The sequence below is a fragment of the Cynocephalus volans genome, chromosome 3, assembly GCF_027409185.1.
Source record: "Cynocephalus volans isolate mCynVol1 chromosome 3, mCynVol1.pri, whole genome shotgun sequence".
NCBI lineage: Eukaryota > Metazoa > Chordata > Mammalia > Dermoptera > Cynocephalidae > Cynocephalus > Cynocephalus volans.
The window spans coordinates 185,935,043-185,952,660 of record NC_084462.1 but is presented as its reverse complement, the minus strand read 5'-3'; the positions used below and the strand labels follow the sequence as shown (position 1 = coordinate 185,952,660).

The 17,618-nt window shown below is 44.8% G+C and overlaps 1 gene segment (V, D, J or C); it reads left to right on the top strand.

The window, feature by feature from the left end:
* Window positions 1-3,281: 3,281 nt before the first annotated feature.
* LOC134372848 (Ig heavy chain V region 1B43-like) overlaps window positions 3,282-17,618 on the top strand; it is a 54,415-nt gene continuing 40,078 nt past the window's right edge. Inside the window, 2 exon segments of the V gene segment in view lie at window positions 3,282-3,327; window positions 3,413-3,838. Of these exon segments, the coding sequence occupies window positions 3,282-3,327; window positions 3,413-3,838 (472 nt within the window).

Here is a 17,618-nt window from a genome sequence, read left to right as displayed (position 1 = left end):
CAATATTTTTTTATTTTCTATTTTATTTTATTGGTTATGAATATTCACAGGGTACAAAGCTTACCGTCGGCACTGGTGCCCAAAATGTGGTGGCCAGATCAGTACTATTAGCATGCCTATTACTACGAATTGTGATTATTCCTCATGTCCCCCGCACAATTAATCCCTTATGTCCTTCCCCCTCCGTCTTGTCTCCACCCCATTACACAACCCCAGGTCTGCTCTGTCCCTCTGCAAGACCAATGCACCCCTGTGGCTTTTCTTTCCTTCCTTCGTTCTCTCTTACCTCTCACTTATGATGGAGAACATGCGGCATTTTTTCCCTTTTGCTTGGCTTATTTCACTCAACATTATTTTCACCAAGGTCATCCATGTTGTTGTGAATGATGGAACGTCATAGCTTTTCATGGCACAGAAATTTAACACAGTTACGTGCACATTTTGACGTGATGGGGTGTGTTGCTTTCTGATCTCTAAGGTTATTCTCAATCCATGACCCCCTTTCTTCCTTGCCTTGTAGGTCTGATTCTTGAACATTTTACCTTTTTTCACCGTGATAGTTTTCTCTTTCCCTCTCCTTGTCTCTCTCTCTCTCTCTTTCTTCTATATTTGTGTTTCAGAAGAGAATAACGTACAAATCTGTGTCCTATCCAAGTCTAGTGATGCTCAGAATTTTGATCCCTATAATTCCTAAATCCATGAGATAAAATCTCAACTCACCTCTCTGTTGGTCTCCAATGCCATTGCTGTTTAGTAATTTATTTTTTTGCTGTTGTTTAGGTTTGCCTACTGATTCATTAAACATATCAATACTGCTCATTATGGTTATTATTTGTATAGTCATTGTGTTTAATATTGTATCATTTAAAGCATAATAAAATTCTCTCTGCTAGTATTTTTTCTCCCTTTTCTGACATTCTATATAAGACATTTTTTGAATATATTTTATCCTTTCATTGGTGTGAGAGTCCTGCTTAATGAATTTGAATATTATTTTTTCTTTAAATAAATAAAAAATAGATCCATCCACAAAACACAAACACTCCTAATGCAAGTTAATATGCAACATGTATATGAGACTAGCAGGAAAATTATGATACAAGGAACAGCGACGATTCACTGTCCACAACACACAGGGCTGTCCTGCTGAATCTGTACCTTGGGAGATTCTTCCTCTACACGGTGACATATTTCAGAACAGGGCTGTGAAGTTTCACATTTCACATTTGTGTATGTTACAAGGAATTGCTCAGCATCAATCAGAGGCATCGCTCAAGTTAGATTTTCCAAAAAGACCACTGGTGAGTGTGTGTGTGTGTGTGTGTGTAGGGGCAGGAGAGAGAGAGAAACTCAAGTGACACATGGTTAGTGTGTTACCCTCCAGTTCCCCCAAACACCTGTTGTCCTCTTGCATGCAGAGTTGACAGACAACATACGTTTTTGATCTTTTGATGTAAGTCAGGACCATATGATTAATTAAGCCAAAGGAAAGGTACACAGATACACAGTCACAGCCTGGATAATTATATGAAAGTTTAACAGATACAAAGCTTCAGTTACACAGGATGAACAAGTTCTAGGGATCTGCTCTATAGCACTGCACCCACAGTTAACAATACTGCATTGTGCACTTACAATGTGTTAACAGAGAAGAGCTCATGGTAAGTGTATTTACAACAGTTAAAAAATAGTCCACCTGAAATTCATCATTCCCTCACCTTCTGTCTTCTATTAAGCATCAGTCCACAAGCTGTAGGTTCTGGGTCTCAAACCAGTGGGAGTCTGGGTTCCTGAGTGACGTTATGAATCAGACACCTCTTCTCACCACAACTTCCCTCCTGGACACATTAGAGTAGAAATGAGCAAACAGTACATATTTGTTCTTAAAACTTTATTGCACTGAGATGCTGGAGTGTTTGCTACACTAGGCAGAACGTACTGATAAATTATCCTGGGTAAATCGACATGGGCAGCTGGGACTCTGCATTGTCAGCTGAAGGTTGAGAAACGAACCGAAACAGAGTTGCACATACACCTAGTTATTTTAAATCTCCTCTCTGATAATTCCAAAACCTATGTCACATCTTATCCTGGGTCTGATACTTGCTTTGTCATTTCAGTGTGTTTGTTTTCCTTTGTCTTTTTTCAGGTCTTTTACCATTTTGGTAAAATCTCAGCAAAATTCATGAGTTAACAAGAACTGAAGAATCAGCCCTGAATTGTCCATCAGCAGCTCCTGACTTATAATCCATTCAGGAGCCTTCAAGGGCTGTCCCTCCATGACATGGACCTGCTCTTGGGACAGAGAGGGGGCTCACAGGAGTAGACACAGCACAGCATCCAGCACAGCCCCTGGCCTCTTTCTCTGTGGTGGGCGGCATCTCAGAGGGCAGTGACCACAGTCATGGAGTGGCTGTCATGGGCCCCAATGCAGCGACATCAAAGGGAAGTGTGTTTTTAAAGTTTCATATTAGGGATATTATTACTGCTTGCATGTTAACCATTGTGATTGATCTTTTCACAAGCGGGGATATCTGATGTGATTGTAGGACTAAATGAAAGAATTACATCAATATTTAAAATAATAAGGGTGAGAACTGAATTTCTGTTGAAAATTCGAACACATTAGAAGCACAGGATTTACCTTGGGAAGGCACATTTAAAAGAGTCCATTTATCTTTTCCAAACAGTGAGAATCAGTTTCCTTAGTCATGTACAGGATGCTGTATTTTGCAGAGTCCCTGTGAGTTCTGATGTGCTGTGTCTTGTATCACATGGTGGACAGAGCACAAGGCAGGCCTGGAACACATGGACCAGCAACAATGTAACAATGTAACAAGCTCTCAGATGTGATGAGAAGCACATGACAGGAGAGGGTGCAGGGAAAGGAAGCAGGGTTGTGCCATGATCAGAACTGTAAAAGCACGACCCAGAGCTTGAGTTTGTGGGAAAAGCTGGGCTGGGCCCAAGACAAGGCACAAGAGACGGTAGAAGGAAGGTAGATCTGGGCTAAGAAATCTTGGGCCACATTATGGAGTGGTCTTTCACATCTGATAATTATATGTCATGTAATTTTCAAAAAATAATAGAATATAGGCCCATCAAAAATGCAGAAGTCCCACCTCAGTTCCTTACCGCTTATAAGGACAGAGCTCTCCCACATGCAAATTTTCCTTCAAGCTCCAGGGTAAATGTAGACTCATGGGTGGTGGAAGCTCACAGGTCTGTCCTCAGACAGGGCTCAGGTGTCTGGGGAAGGCAGAGTTGAGATCTAACAGAAGATGAGACTGTGGGGTCTTCTCCTTTGCCTGGTGACAGCTCTCCAAGGTGAGTGTCTCAGATGTCACACATGGGTCTACGATATGGTTGTGCCTGCATGTGACTGACAGTGATTGATTCTCCTTGTCTCCAGGTGTCCTGTCCGAGGTGCAGCTGCAGGATTCGGGCCCAGGACTGGTGAAGCCCTCGCAGACCCTCTCCCTCACCTGCACCGTCTCTGGTGACTCCATCACAAGCAGTAGTTACTCCTGGCACTGGATCCGCCAGCCCACGGGGAAGAGCCTTGAGTGGATGGGATACATTAGTTATAGTGGAAACACAGGTTATAACCCGTCCGTCAAGAGCCGCACCTCCATCACCAGAGACACGTCCAAGAACCAGTTCTCCCTGCAGCTGAGCTCTGTGACCGATGAGGACACGGCCGTGTATTTCTGTGCAAGAGACACAGTGACAGGAAGACAGCGTGAGCCCAGGCACAAACCTCCCTGCAGGATACAGGAGGGGTCTGGGCTGCAGGGGGCGCTCAAGGCCCACCCAGCTCCTGTGCCCCATGGAGCAGGTGCAGAGAGGGGATGGGGCGTTCCTCTTGGGATCTGAGGTTTCCTCTGCTCTGCTGACTACCAGATGTCCCTCAGGATCATTTCCTGCTTTGTTGTTTGTGACTCTAATTCCCATGTTCTCACTGCAGGCAACACAGACTGAAGTAACTTCCCTCATTTGTAGATAAGATGTTTCCACTCACTGGGACCTTTTATTTCTCAGGTGTGAACATGACCTGTTCTCTTTCCTGACACACAAATCATTGTAAAGATTCTTTTCTTATCTTCACGTGATCAACAATATTTTTCCCTAAAGGTTAGCTCAGTCCAGGCGCACAGTGTCCCTAAGTGGTCTTTTTCCTCAGTCAAGCACACGTGCTGCCACATGGTTATGATCATCCCTCAGGAACTCTGTCCATGGGGTCCGTGTCCTGCCTGGGGCAGTCTATCCTCTGGATACTCATTCACACTGTGGACACATTTGTTCAGTATGTGTCCCTCTCTCTGTCCATCCTCCAGTGTCCTGGATGGAGAAGCAGCTGCCTGGGGGCCAGACACAGCTCTTACACTTCTCTGTGGAGGTTTCAGGGTGACAAGCACAGAGAGAAATTCCCACCAGGGCCCTGCTGGGCTGCATTCTGGGTGGGGCCTCTCAAAGCAGCCCTGGGAACTGTGTCCTAAGTTGTGTATCTCAGGTTCCCTGGGGCGATTCCCTGTGGATATTGAGAAGCAGCTGGACAGAGCCCTGCTCCCTGCCCACTCTCTGCTGTCCCTCAGACATCACGGACACTTGCCCTAATAGCATCCTCTGTCTACCACTGTTTAAATTCTCACTAGATCTGTCCCTAGACACTCAGCTCCCTGAGTCAAGGTCCCTGCTCAATTCTTACCAAGTCTCCTGTGCAGGTGCAGATGAGGGGCCCAGTAATGAGGCTGATCATTGAAGTTAGGGACCTCACGTGGTGCTGAGCAGGCACCTACGGCTTACGAATGTTTCATAAAAAGAGAAAATACCACATGCAATGGAGGTGAGACAACAGCACAACGCAGGGAAGAAACATTGACAGGCTGGAGCTATTAATTAGAAAGTCTGTCTCTGCAAAAGTCACTGAAAAGAGGATGACAAGGCAAGCTATGGACTGGATAAAATGTCCCCTGGTGTCCTTGTTTGTGTCTCCTCTGTGGACTAGGTTTTCAGAGACTTCTTAAATAGTGTCTAAGGTGCATGTGGTGTTTTAGTTTTTCCCTGTTAGTACGCAGAAAATCAGTAACTCTTCTTATATCTGTAAAAGAAGTGAGTTCACAGGGTGAACTCCTGTCCCCCGAATTGAAGATGCAGTCAGGAGGACACAGAGGGTCACAACTTGTCAGATCACAACGTTGTGTGTAGGGTGTGGGTAGTGTGGGTGGTAGGGAAGCACTGCACAGTCCTATGACGAGCTCTGTCCTTTAGTGAGCCGTGTCCTGGCTGTGACGTTCACAGGCGCTTCTCCCTTCATGAGGCTCTTAGGCGAGACTGGAAGGCTCTCAGGGAAGGGGACAGAGTTGGGTGTTTCTCTTCTCTGTGCTCAATTATGATCTGAAGAAGTAATCCCCTCTTGGGATCAGCTAAATTAGTTTCTCCTGAGGTGACCTTCTGAAGAGCGTCCTGCTCTGCTGAATCTCAGAATGGCTCCTTCCCCCTTTCTCTGCAGGGAGCATGAGGGTTCTTTTATGGTATTTTCATTGAGAACCTCATCGCACCGCTGAGGTGGAGTTTAAAAGGTTGGGATCTCTAAGACCGTCCCCCTGGGACGGACCCAACTCTCAGATTTCCCCACCCTGAGTCTCCAGCAATCCTTCACCTACAGCTCTGGTGTATCTTCCCCCATCCTGGACCACACACAGGTTTCTGCTCATGAGTTTCTGATCAGACAAGCTGTGACCCTCTGTGTCTTCCTGACTGCATCTTCAATTTGGGGACAGTAGTGTACCCTGTAACGTCACTTCTTTTAGATATTTAAGAAGAGTCACTGATTTTCTGTCTGTTCAGTGATTTTCTTGTTGTCTGGATGGGAGCGATGACGTCCAAGCTTCTTATGTGCAAGACCTGAAACCAGACCCCTTATGTCGCTCCCAAAGGTCAAGGACTGCGTGTGTGTGTCCTCGTGATTGTTGCTTGTTTACATCCACTTGTCACATTGAAGGTGTCCAATAGGAGCTGTGCTGGCAGCTGTGCTCACCTCGTTCGTGATTCTGAGGGACGCCTTGATCCTTCACCACTGTGTGGTCTGAGAGAGGCTATTTCTCCTTCTCATTTGTTATTAATGTTTTCTTAAATGACACATCATAATTGTATTCATTTATGGGGAACTATGTGGTGCTCTGATAAACGTATATAATGTGGAATAATTAGGTCAAAGTGATCAACGTATTTATCACCTCATTTTATTTTTGTGGTGAGACATTTGAAATTCACTCTTTGCTATTTTGAAATATATAATCTATTCTTATTGGCTATAGTTGCTGTGCTCTTCAATTTATATCAAATATTTATTCCTTTCTGGATGGAAGGTGCATACGAGGAGTTGTTGGTCTCTGTCACTCTTGGAGGATCATTTAGCTGAATTGAGAGTCCCAGGTGGTGTTGGTTGAAGCTTCCAAAATTTTAAACATTTCAAATCTCTCAATTTTTGTTTTCTTTGATTCTTACGAGAAATCCTCTGTAATTCTTACCTTTATTCTTTTATGTGTAAGCGTTTCTTAGCCTGACCACGTTAGGTATGTTCTGAGGATTTAATGTTATAACACTTAACATCTTGGTCATGGGTGTGTAAGTGTGTGTGTGTGCATGTGTGTGCATGTGTGTGTACGTGTACATATGTGTGTGCGCGCATGTGTGTGTGTACGTGTACATATGTGCGTGTGTGCATGTGTGTGTACGTGTACATACGTGCGTGTGTGCATGTGTGTGTGCGTGTACATATGTGCGTGTGTGCATGTGTGTGTACGTGTACATATGTGCCTGTGTGCATGTGTGTGTACGTGTACATATGTGCCTGTGTGCATGTGTGTGTACGTGTACATATGTGCATGTGTGCATGTGTGTGTACGTGTACATATGTGCGTGTGTGCATGTGTGTGTACGTGTACATATGTGCGTGTGTGCATGTGCGTGTTTGTGCTTCATTTCTTTTGCTTCGATTCATCCTGTTAGGTGCTCTGTAGCTTCCTTGATCTGCACTTTTGTGTCTGCCCTTTACTTACAAGTTTTTATCAATGCTTTAGAGTTTTCAATATTCAAATCTTTAAGCAATTTGGTTACATTTATTCCCAGGAATTTAATTATTTTTTCTGATGCTATTGTAAATAGAATTGTTTTACTGATTTATTTTTAGATAGTTTATTGTTAGTGTATAGAAACACTACTGCTTTCTATGTGCTGATTTTTTATGAGCAATATTACTAAATGTGTTTGTTGGTTCTCACAGTTAACAGACAGAGTCTTTACGGTTTTTATATATGAGATCATGTTATCATCAAATATATAGTTTTTATTATCCTTTCATAAGTGGATGACATTTATTTATTTTTATTACCTCAATGTTCTGGCTAGACTTCCAGTTCTATGTTGAAAGGAAGTGGTGAGAGAAGTTCTTATTCTGATCATGTTTAACAAACGCAGACTTTCACTGTTAAGCATGTCATTAGCTGTGGGATTGTCCTATATCACCGTTAATATAGTGAAGGATAATATGTCTATCACTAATTTGTTGAAATTTTTGTTATGAAAAAGATATCGAAGGATGTCAAATCCTTTTTCTGCCTCTGTTGAGATGATTATAGGTTTTTCCCCTTCATTCTGTAATGGCATTTATCATATTTATTTACTTGCTTCTTTTGAACCGTCTTTGCATCCCAGAGATAACTCTGAGTTAATCATGGTTCAGAATCTATTATAAAGCTAAAATAATCAAAACAGTATGGTGATGACATACACACAGACATACAGACATATAGTCCAGAGAGCCCAGAAATAAAACCCAACATTTATGTTCAACTGATTTTTAACAAAGGTGGCAAGAACACATAATGAGAAGAGCAAAATGTCTTCCAGAATTTTGTTGGGAAAATTGGATATCCACATGCAAAAGAATGAAATTGCACCCTTACACAAAAATCAACTCAAAGTGGAATAATAATTAAATTTCAGTCCTGAAACTATGGCACTATTAGAGTAAAACACAGAGGAAAATCTCCACAACATTGGTCTGGGGAAAGCAGCAAGAACCCTAGAAGGTGACACAGGACTGATCTAGAGTGGCACTCCTGACCCTCTGCCCAAAGGGCCCAGCACCTGGAGCAGGTGCAGAGCAAGTCTGTGAGCATGTTTTTGTTGTTGTTGTTTCTTATTTGTTTGTTTGTTTTCTTTTTTGTGTGTAGGTTTCTGCATTTTCCATTTCAATGAGCAAATCTTTGCCTTTACACCTACTCCACCATTCTACACTTGAGTCTAAATTTTTCTTAAACCCCACACTCTGAGAAAACAGGTCATTTACTCCAATCACTTTACCACTTTCTTATTTGGAATCTGATGATTTACACAGATGTAATGTATAGTCCCTATTTTTTATATGTACACCTTCTCCATTTCAAAGTCATTGTTTCTATTGTGTTTACCTAAGATCGTCTGCTGTATGACTTGTACTGTCATAAGGGAGCAATTTGTACATCTATTTTAATACAATTTCACAACTTACAACTTCTTGCAGTTCATTTTAAATAAAAAGGGCTAAAAGAAATAATCAACTGCAAACACAAACAATTTCAAATTGAGAAAGAAAGTGTGCCAAAAATGGTGGGACTAGAATCCCAAAGAAAGAAGCCATGGGTCATGCAGTGTCATCACCAAACAGTAGAAATGGACCAGAACCCCGACACTGGCACCCTATGCCCAGCTGACATTCAGAGTTGCTGTGATCCATTGAGTCCCAGGTGAAAGGGATGGGATATAGTCATCATCCTGGACATGAATCACCAGAGTACATTGGGTAAGGGGAGGCAGGGCACAGAGCGTGTCCATGTCACAGGTCTGCAGATGCAGGAGGATCTGCCCTGGAGAAAACACTACCGAGGAGTCACCTCTGAGCAGAAGCAAGTGATGAGATTATGAACCTCAAGACTGAGTCTGATGTGACCGTTAAGGCTGACGTTAGAAGTGTTGGGGCAGGAGTGTGAACAGATGATTTGTGAATGAGACTGAGGAAGATGGAGTTTTCTAGAAATTTCCACAGTAATATTTCTAATCCCATGTGGTTGTTCCAAAAGTGGAGGGATATTCGTGTCTATATGTTTGCCTTGGCAACTGTCTCTGAGAAGCAGGATGTACTAGAGGCCTCTCTGTCTCTCTGTCTCTCTGTTTCTCTAAAATACACACACACACACCCCACAAAGGCACATACTCATATCTGTCTATCTGAGGAAAGTCTGCCTGTTCTGAAGGAAACCAACTCCAAGATTCTCCAGAAGCACAACTGTTTTATTGAAGTCACACATAAGCGATGTGTGTGCAGAGAGACTGAGGCCACTGACTGACCATCAGTTTCAAAGACCAGACATGGGAATGGAGCACGTGAGGATCAAAAGGTCATGGACTTCTCCTGGAACCAGAAATCACTTGAAGCATTTCTACATGTTCTGTGATGACAAACTCTGCATTCTCCATTTCCACTTCTCTTAATATTTTTCTGGAGACCGGATGATGACCAGGCAGTGAGGCAAAGAAGAGTCTTTGAAGTTCTGCCTCCAAATTTCCTTTCAGCAGCAAAAGGTAAAACATCCTGCACAAATGAAGGGTAGGTCGACACCCTCCACTCTGCTCCACACTTATAACCTCTGAGACCTCCCTTGTGCAAAGCAGACCCCAGTGTCAGGCTGAACACCCAGCCCTTGGAGAAGCAGCCCCAGTCTCCTTCCACCAGGAGCCCTTCATCAGAGCATAGATGTCGTGGGGCTGCTCCTCTGCCTGGTGGCAACTCACTGCTGTGAGTGTCTCTGGGACTTCAGGAAAGGGACTTGGGCATGGGGTTTCCAGTGTCTTTGACTGATGGAGATGCTCCTTATCCCTAGGTTTCCTGTCCAAGTCGCAGCTGCAGGAAACAGGGCTGTGCCTGGTGAGGCCCTCACAGAACCTGTTCCTCACTTGCACTATTTCTTGATTCTCTTTAACCAGCTGTGATGGGCACTGGATCCACCAGCCTCCAGAAAGGGGACTGGAGTGGGTCAGTGTGATATGAGGTGTGTGGAGCACAACTCTTAAATCCCAAGTCAGCATCATGAGGGAAACCTCCAGGAGACAAACTTATTTAACTAGGAGTGGCCTGAGGTCCCAGGACACCACCATGTACTACTGAGCGAGAAATACAACAAGGGGAATTCAGTTCAAGCCCAGATACAAACAAACCTCTGCTGGAAGACAGGAGTGGGCTTGGCGGTAGGAGGAGCTCAGTGCACACTTAGTACGGAGTTTCCACTGAAGAGCAGGTGCAGAAGATAAACAGGGTTTCCTTTCAGTCCTTGTTCAGTAGAAGTCTTTCTCAGGAACTCTTATTATTATTTTTTTCATTTGCTTTGTGGGTTCCTTTAAAATGTGGTTTCTGTTACCTTAAAACGATTAATGTAAAAACAAGTTGAATTTAATATGTTTTCTTTAAGGCATGTGATGGTACAATTTATATAAAGTTACATTCACCATTTTAACCATATTAAACTATACAGTCTAGTGACACAATATTTTCACACGGTTTGTTAGCTATCACCAGTGTCTAGTTACAGGACATTTTCATTGCCTCCACAGTAAAGCCCACACCCTACACACAGTCACTTTTCATTCCTGTCTCTGAATGCCCCTAGAAACCACTCATATGATTTCTGTCTCTATGGATGCACCTATTCTGCATATTTCATAAAAATGGAATTATATAATACGTGGTCTTTTGTGCCTGCTTCTTCTACATGGTGTAATGTTTTCAAAGTTCATTCTTGTTGTCGCGTGTGTCAGTACCTCATTCATTTCTATCGGTGAATACTTTCCAATTCTACCACATTTGTTTATCAACACATCAGTCAGTGAAAGTTTGGAATTATTCACTTTTTAGCTCCTGTGAATAGTGCTGCTGTGATCATTCATGGAAATTTCTGTTGGGCACCTCTTTTCACTTATCTTGGCATATAAATAGGAGTGGAATTACTGGGTCATGGCGAACTTCTGCATTAAACTGTTTACATAACTGCCAGAATCGTAGCCACAGTAGTTCTACCATTTTGTCTGAACCCCAGCTCTCTGCAATTTTTCCAATGTCTACATATCCATGAGGATACTTATTCATTTCCTTTAAAAATTGGGGCCACTTTAGTGGATCTGAAGTGCTACCTTGTGTTTTTATTTGTATTTTCCTGATAACTGATGACATTGACGATCTTTTCATTTGCTCTTCAGATATTTCTCTTATTCACTTTTAAGGTGTATTCCATTCCTTGCCCATTTTTAATTGATCATTTAATCCTTCTGTTGATGGGTTATGAAATATCTTTATATATCACATTCTAGAAGGTAGAAAGGTGATGACCGCAGTCCCTGTGAATCGGAATTGTTTTTGCTGTGTCCACAGGACACCATAAGTGCCAACAACCAGGCAGCACCCCTTTCCCTCCCAGCCATGTCCTGGTGGTGTGAGAATCTGGAATTCTCCATCCCTGCTGAATTCATTCACCAGCAACATTGAAACTCTGCCTTGGGAGAATTAAAGACAGAAAGGGAACCCCCTAGGAAGCAGCCAGTGGAGACAGCAGCAGGGAGAGGAGCAGGTGGAGAGGAAGCTGCTGCATCTGCATGGAGACCTGGCTCACCTCCTGACTTGCAGGTGTGTAGCTGAAGGGGACCCACAAAGCACAGGCTCAGAGAATGAACGTGGGTGCAGACCACAGTCCAGGCTCCACGCTGCCTCCTGAGAGGTGTGCAAGGGATCATGCCTGAGCTGTGCGCAAAAGGGCTAAGAAACCCAAATTGACATCAGAATGACAGTTACCAGCAGAAAGATCAGGACTTGCAGTTTGCAGCAAAGTATGATTACGGTTGTCTAAACAAGCAATAAAGGTAAAACCAATATTTCCCAGTAACGTTGAACATGACTTACAGTCTTATAACATAGTCTCAAAAAGGTTCAGTAGAAAACTTTTCATTCTTTTTTGTAAAGTAAAAATCATGGATGGACTTTAGCTTTGTTGTTGAGTTCAGAATTGCTTTGGCTATTTGAGGTCTTCTGTGGTTTTAAACAAATTTTAGAATTTCTTTTCATTTATGTGTAAAAAATTGAAGTGCGATTTTGATAAATATTGTGTTTAATGCTTGGCATAGTATAAAACTCACAATTACATTAATTCTTCAAATCTGTGAACACAGGTTTTTTGGTTGGTTTTTTTTTTTTTCCATCATTTTCATTCTTTTTTCATCAATGCTTTAGAGGGCTCAGTATACATATTTTCACCTATTTGATTAAATTTTCCCCTAGAATTTAATTGTTGTGATGCTGTTGTGTCCTCCAGCAGGTCTTCAAGTTATCCTACAAAGTTATGGCTACCAGAGCAGCATGGTACTGGCTTAAAAGCAGACACGTGGATCAATGGAACTGAATAGAGAACCTAGAAATCAACCCACATGTTTACAGCCAACTGATCTTCAGTAATATCACAAGAACATTAAACGGGCAGAGGACAACCTCTTCAAGAAATGGTGCTGGGATATCTGGATATCCATGTGTGGAAACATGCAACTAGCACAAATGTCGAGACCCCTCGATGCTATAGTGAAGAGGGTCGGTAGCTAGGATAGGAATGCTCCCCAGCAAGAGGCATTTGATAAAGCTAATTGTTTGAAAACTTGTACAGGTCATAGAAAAGTTGATGCCAGGTGTAAGATATAAAATGGATGCTAGTGTCTATCTAGAGGGATTTGATTGGGGTCCATGGTGGAAGCAGAATGGGAACTGCATCCCATTAGGGTTCTGGACACCGCTACAGAAAAGTAGGAAAACCATACACAGCCCTATTGAGAACAGATCCTGGCCAACTGTCTGACACTGCAGCAGACTGAAGTTTTGACATCAACTTGCTGGTGGAAGTGTGCACCTCCGTGCCAGTGAGTGGCTGGATTAAAGACATGCTTTTGAAGCTGATGAGTGTCTGGGCTCATGTTAGTGGATTGCAGAAATGACATGCTAATTACGACATTAAAACTCTTCATCACAAAACTAGTCTGCTGTCAGAAGAACTATACACACTGCTGGGGACTGGTTACATACATGAATTTGGACCGCACCCCAACACTAGCAGATTTTGCTCCACCTCTCCATTCTGTGGTGGAAGGTGTAGACACCCGTCACTAGGATATCTGGTGTGGAGATGGTAGAAGCAGGGAAATCCACTCACCTGCCATTTCTCTGCCATCCTGTTGTGCTCTGGCATCATCTGCTATGAAGGAAGAACTAAACTGAGAAGCCAGTGCACTGAAATTCAAGTGGTGAGGATCACACTGACTCACAAGTTGATGCTGTTTAGAACGGTCTGACGACTTGGATGCCACAGTGGTACAAAAACAAAAACAAAACAAAACAAAAAAAACCACAAAACACGACAAAAACAACAACAAAACTGGACAGTACTCAAAGACTCTTTGGGGTGTGGAATTGTGGAGGGACATGAGGAATCTGCTTCAAGCCACAACCCCAGGTGTCTTAAGGCAACTGTCAGCTCAGTCCTCAACCACCTTGCTGTGCTCTCATGAGGCTGATGCCTTACCTACAGCCCCAGCTGTTCTGCTATAAGACTTGCTAACACCCTCTGAAGTGGCTGACTGGGCTCATCAAAATTGCAGACACTGGGGCCAACAAAGAATATAGGACACAGAGAAGAGACTGCTCTGCCCATAAAATATTCAGATATTCAGGCTGAAGACAAGGATTTTCCACAGAGTCATTTGAGACCATGTCCCCAAGACACCTGCCAGGGAATATTGGGTGTTCCGCCCACCTGTCACTCAATGGCAGGTAGACATGTCTGGGGTCCTGGCCTGTAGACAGGGATCACAGGAGTCGTTTCACTGGACATGTTGCATAAGAGTCATCAGAGGCCCACATCATAGTATGGACTTTTCATCTGCTTTGGAACCACACCACCACTGGACTCATTGAACGTATGAATGGGATGTTGAAAAATACACTGATCATGTTGGCACCAGAGAGGACCAGAAGGGCATGTTTTCCCAAGTGACTGAAGCCATAAGACTCATAAATGCTGCCTCACAGTGCACAAGTCTGTGGATGACTGGCTTGCAGGACACACACCAATAACCACAGCTCTAAACATGCAAGGACAAGAAGGGGGAATGCATTCCATCTGGCAGCTGAGGGACTGGTTCTGCATTTGCCACAGGACGTCCCACCCGGTGACACTTTGATAGACTGGAAACTAAAGTGGCACCCCTCCCAGGTGTCTTGCTGTTGTCATTGCATTGGGGGAGACCTTACCTCTGGCATCACACTCAACCACTCTTTATCTAAATGGGAGCCTCCCTCACCACTAGAGCGCCTATGGCACTCATTAAGAAGGGGACAGAAATTAGGTTACTGGTGTGGCCTCCAGTTGAGGCTCACAGCTACGATAATATTGTACCTAATGATAATGTCAAAGGTTAAAAGTGTGGCACTGCCCACCGTGGAAAGTGCCCAAACAATGGGTGCTGTTGGCCGATGTTATCAAACAGCAACTATGTTATCATTAGATAAAGTCTTACCTTTCCTCATGCCTTTTCAACCTTTTGTCTTATCTCTGTACCTACCTCATTTTCAGGGTCCTGCCTGTAGCAATGGTGAATGCCTTTCTGACCTGGCCTGCCACCTATGCTGAAGCTCACAATTGGTCAGACTGCGGGGTGTGTGGATTTCTGCCAATGTCCAGTCCAGGAGGGAAGTCATGGAAGGGTATCCCCATTAACAGAACTGCATGTGAACTCTGGGTGGGGCTGGTGACCCAGCCTGGCACATGAGGGTTGTGTGACCCAGTCTTTATATGACAGGTCTGTGGCCCAGTCGGTACAATGGGTTTGAAGGTTCTCTGAGGCCTAGCCTGACAGTTAGAGTTGTCGGTCCGATTCCAAGCAGGTAAAAGAGGCCAGTAACTGGTATCATGGGTAGGATGCCAAGCAAGTAAAGAAGCAGAAAGCCCCTTGGGAGTGGCAGGAAATGTGGCTGCACTTGAGCATGTGGCCCCCAGTGGCTGCTTTCCTGCTGACCAGATCTGGCTGTTGCTCACTGTACTGTGAGCCAAAATGGACGGGAAACCCCATGAAGCAACATGGCCTGAAGATTTGCAACAGAAAGCAGACTTGGGAACACAGCTACTTGCCCTGGAGGCTGAAGTACAGCAACAGGTCACTCCGGCTTCCAACACTGGGTATGACCAACCTGATGGCGAGTTGGGGGAGACTGTGCATCTCCTGGAGTGACCTTTTGCTCATCAGAAAGTGGAAGACGAGCAGCCTATGGGACCAAGCAGACTGGCAGGCAACGCACAGGTGACCCAATTCACGACCTATGTCCCATACACCCAGGTCGAATTGGTTGGCTTGGGAAAGAGTAAAGTGGCAGAAACAGGCAGAGCCCCTGGCTGCTGCGGCTATGGGACCCAGGGGTGGATGGTGTGATGTGCTCTGGAGAAGACATAGTAACCACATGTCACAGTTGTCTGACATGCAGATGGCTCACTGGGTGCTGGATATACCTGGGAAAGCTTGCTGGGTGCCATGTAAACCTGAGAAGATTCACAAGGTGCCACAGAAGCCCGATGGCCTGACAGGTGCCCTAGTAACCCGAGAAAAAAGTGCCACATACAGATAGGAAGGTTACCTGAGGATGGCTGCCCTTGCAGAATTTCACGTATGTTTCACCTGGTGAAAAGGCGGACAAGTTAGCCTCCATTATGATGTGGAAATGGTTACAGGATAGCTGCAGACATGAGCAAGGGCAGAACAACCACTCCTTGAGGGGGTGTGTGAATGCAGCTGTTGGAACTGTGTGAGCGAATATTGGAGAACTGCCTGAGACTGTGAGTGAACTGCGGGCAAATGCCAAGCTGATTCAAGTAACTCAGGAGCCCAGGATGGGGCAGCTGGATGCTAATATCCAAGACAATGTGAGAAAGGCCATGAAGGCATTTCAGAAGTTTGGAAGAGCACCCCTCCCATCACAGACCCAGAGGCCGAGGAGAATGGAGATTTTTCTGGAGGACAGACCTGGGCATCGTTGCCCTCATCCAACTGCGCCCTGCATTCTGGCTGCTCTGGCTACAGCAACTCTGCCTCAGCAGCTCTGGGGAGCATAAAGCTGAAAACCGTGGTGGCATCTGCGTCATGTTGAGTCTGCAGGCCAGTAGAAAATGAGTGCAGTGGAGACGTGGCCGCCTCCACCCAGGGTCCAGAGGACATATGGAAAAGCCTGGGGACCCAGGCAGAGACCAGCTGCAGGGGCGGAGCTGCAGCAGAGGTCATCTACTGGGGAAGTGCCTAGTGCAGCCAGGATGGCAGGAGTGCCACCAGGAGCCCAGAACTGTGGGTTTGCTGGCAAAGTCAGCACTGGCATGGAAGAGCTGCAGGTACCAGGGCGGCTCAATGGGCTTCACCTAGCGGAGCTGTAGGAGTGAGGCTGCCCTGTGCTTTGGGGGCCCAGATGCTCCACTGCGCTTCATGTTTGCCCTGTTGGGTTTTGAATTTGTTCGGGGCCTGGTTTTTCTTTCTTCTTGTCTATTCCTCGCTTTTGGAATGGGAATGTGTACCCAGTGTCTGTCCCACTGTACCTTGAAGTAGATAAATTTGTTTTTGATTTTTACAGGTTCACAAATAGAAGGAGTTTTACCTTTAGCCTCAGATGAGACTTCGGGTTTCTGAGCTGGTGTTGGGACAAGCTAATGACTTTTGGGATGGCAGGAATGGAATGTAGATCTGTGGTGACAGACCTCAAGGTGTATAGAACATACAGTAGGTACTGAGGTTATGTGAATGCAAGGGTCAGTTATGCTCGGTAAGGGAACATCACAGAAGATTCCAAAAGTGTCAATTGTATGGCAAGGAACCCTGAAGGTGTGGATTGTAGGGAAAGCGAAGACAAATGGTCAGGCGCCCTCGGGAATCTTGCTGAGTATTTGACGTGAATATGTAACTGCGACGTGTGCCCAGGTGTTCCTTGGATATTGTCTGCTTATGGGGTTGTCTAACTGACACCCAGGAGTTCGCGGTTACTGGACTTCAATATAAAGGATGGGTGGATCTGATGCACAGTGACCCTTGCCACCAGGACGCCCCAGGTGGGCCACAGCAAGGCTGTTGCTGCCAGTGCCACTGGGATGCTCCAGGAGGCCACCACCACTGCTGCCACTGCTGCGGCCGAGGAGGCTGAGGACTTAGCTCATGTCATCTTCCAATGGCACCCGGGATCTTTCCCAACTATCTAGCTCATGGAACCATATGTGAGGGGCGGTGACCCAGCCAGACATGTGAGGGGTCTGTGGCCCATTCTGAACCATGGGTTTGGAGATTCTCTGAGCTCTCTCCAGACAACAACCTATTACGACTGGGATGGATGGACTAGGGTGCATACAAACTGAACATTGAGTTTTAGGTTTCATGGCCCATTAGTGAACTGAGAGAATAAATCACCTTGTGATACCTGTCCCCTGGGCCCTGTCAGGACACGGGCAGATAAGATCGTAGGG